General features: G+C 37.6%; 1 protein-coding gene across 1 annotated transcript; it reads right to left on the bottom strand.

Moving 5' to 3' along the window:
- Positions 1-1,040: 1,040 nt before the first annotated feature.
- On the bottom strand, positions 1,041-1,765 carry LOC103523868 (acyl-CoA synthetase family member 2, mitochondrial-like). Its single transcript, XM_026833138.1, has 2 exons — positions 1,617-1,765; positions 1,041-1,358 (listed from the first exon to the last, which is right to left on the bottom strand). The coding sequence occupies exons 1-2, from the start codon at positions 1,698-1,700 to the stop codon at positions 1,233-1,235; spliced, it is 210 nt and encodes a 69-aa protein (XP_026688939.1). The 5' UTR covers positions 1,701-1,765; the 3' UTR covers positions 1,041-1,232.
- Positions 1,766-2,000: the final 235 nt, after the last annotated feature.

Raw genomic sequence — 2,000 nt, 5'->3', positions numbered from 1 at the left:
TTTTTTTTTGTATTTTGGTACACCTAATTACATCTAGGTCTTTGAGAGCATTTCTTTCTGTCAGGCGCTTTAACTCTAGCTGGTAAACCTCGTTTTGACTTCATGGCCATTGCTAACAATATTTTAGTGTAATCTTATGACTTTGTTGTCAGGTGACTCTGCACATTATGACAAGGAGAATTATGATTATTATGTAAATAATCCACACAGTGAAGACAAATCCATTTCATCGGATTATCATGAGTTTGAGACGATGTATGATAGCATTATGGCTCATCCTAACAGAACAACTCCGTACTACCAATGGTGGTCATATGATCCAAATCAATCTTATGTCACACATGATAATGGTTTCCCAGTGGATTATAACCGAGCCTTGTACTCACTCAAGATGAGTAGTCTACTTCCACACAACTTCTCAGCCGAGGTCGAAGCTCACTACAATCAGAAGAGTGATATCGATTGGGAATATGCTGACAAATGTGAGAAATCCATGCAAGGATGGGCAAAAACATTGAGCTCAGAATATAATTCTTACGCCGGACCTGTTACTTTGAGACGAAACTTGATTGATCCACTTGAAATTGTACAGAACAGAATTGACGATGTAGAGTACGAGTTCCAAGAAAAGATGTTCAAAGATGTGAAGAACTACCTGATAACGCCTGCACTCAAAGGATTGTACCACTTCAAGAAATGGATGAATCCGAAGTTTTCCACAACAACAAGGAAAGTAGCTCTGACCTGGCCAAACAGTATGGATAGTGAGGCTAGGATCTATCACTACAAGAAATACTTGAGAGAAGAGGAGAACATTACTGTACCAGACAGTGCTGGCAGATCTATATTTGAGAAGTATACATTCACAGCTGATTCTAACTATTATGATGAAGATACAGGAGATCTTCCTTTCTATACGCAAAACCCATATTAGAACACTCTTCACTTAGAGAGGGTTTTATTCCTTTAAAGTCCTAGGTTTCATTGGGGAATCTTGGTCTCAATCTTACAACACGCATTTGTCCAAAGAGTTGAATAAGTTTTCATTAAGCATACAATTATGCTTTACTAATAAAACGGATTATTGAGCAATATTTTAGTCAATAATGTATTTTATTCTTATCAATCGTTTAGGAATTTCAGAGTTAACAATCAGAGGACGAACTTTTTGTAGAGGTTCATCGAAAGCTATGGGGTGGATTAAACTCAACTCAAAATTTCTCTACATTTGGTCAAAATTTACTTACTTTTCCTTTGCAGAATGTCCTGATATCATCGGCATTTAGTTTGGCATTTTCTTTTAGTTTTATGCTGATTCCTACTTCCTCTCCCATGCGTTCATCAGGAACTCCATAAGCCTGGAAATGAGATGGGTAATGCTGAGCACATTGCATACACTTTCAAGTTTTCAGGCGTTCATACAAATTTGTTCTCTAAACGTTTGCTGCTTCAAACCTGTATTTGGATTTGGACTACCTACTTTGGAGGTAACCTGAACCTACTGTTAATAATAAAGTAATTCTGGCGATCATGACTTCGTTGGACGCTGCTTTAATTTGAATTAATGAAATTAATTTAATTTGAATATTAATAAACTAAAAGCTCAAGATACTCACATAAGCTTCCAAAACATTAGGGTGGGTCTGAATGAATTCCTCTATCTCTTTAGGGTAAATGTTTTCTCCGCCCCTGATGATCATATCCTTGATTCTGCCCACCACTTGGCCATAGCCATCTTCCCGAAGAACGAATTGATCTCTGGAGAGAAAAGGAAACAATAATAAACAAAGTTCAACAAAAAGCAAAAAGGAATCGAAGTGTCGAAAATGTATAGCCTTTTTTTGCCTACTTGAGTGCTGGTTCGCAATTGCGAGAACCCAAATTTGTGGGAACCTGTTATAGGAGCGAGAGGAAGGTTATAGGTTTATTGCTGTCTTACTAGTGGAGTCATCTATCACCAATCCCGTGGATTAAGCAAGATACCAACAAGCACACAGGCG

Source organism: Diaphorina citri, unplaced genomic scaffold (assembly GCF_000475195.1).
Source record: "Diaphorina citri unplaced genomic scaffold, Diaci psyllid genome assembly version 1.1 scaffold49119, whole genome shotgun sequence".
Classification (NCBI taxonomy): Eukaryota; Metazoa; Arthropoda; class Insecta; order Hemiptera; family Psyllidae; genus Diaphorina; species Diaphorina citri.
This window is presented reverse-complemented; position numbering and strand designations above follow the sequence as displayed.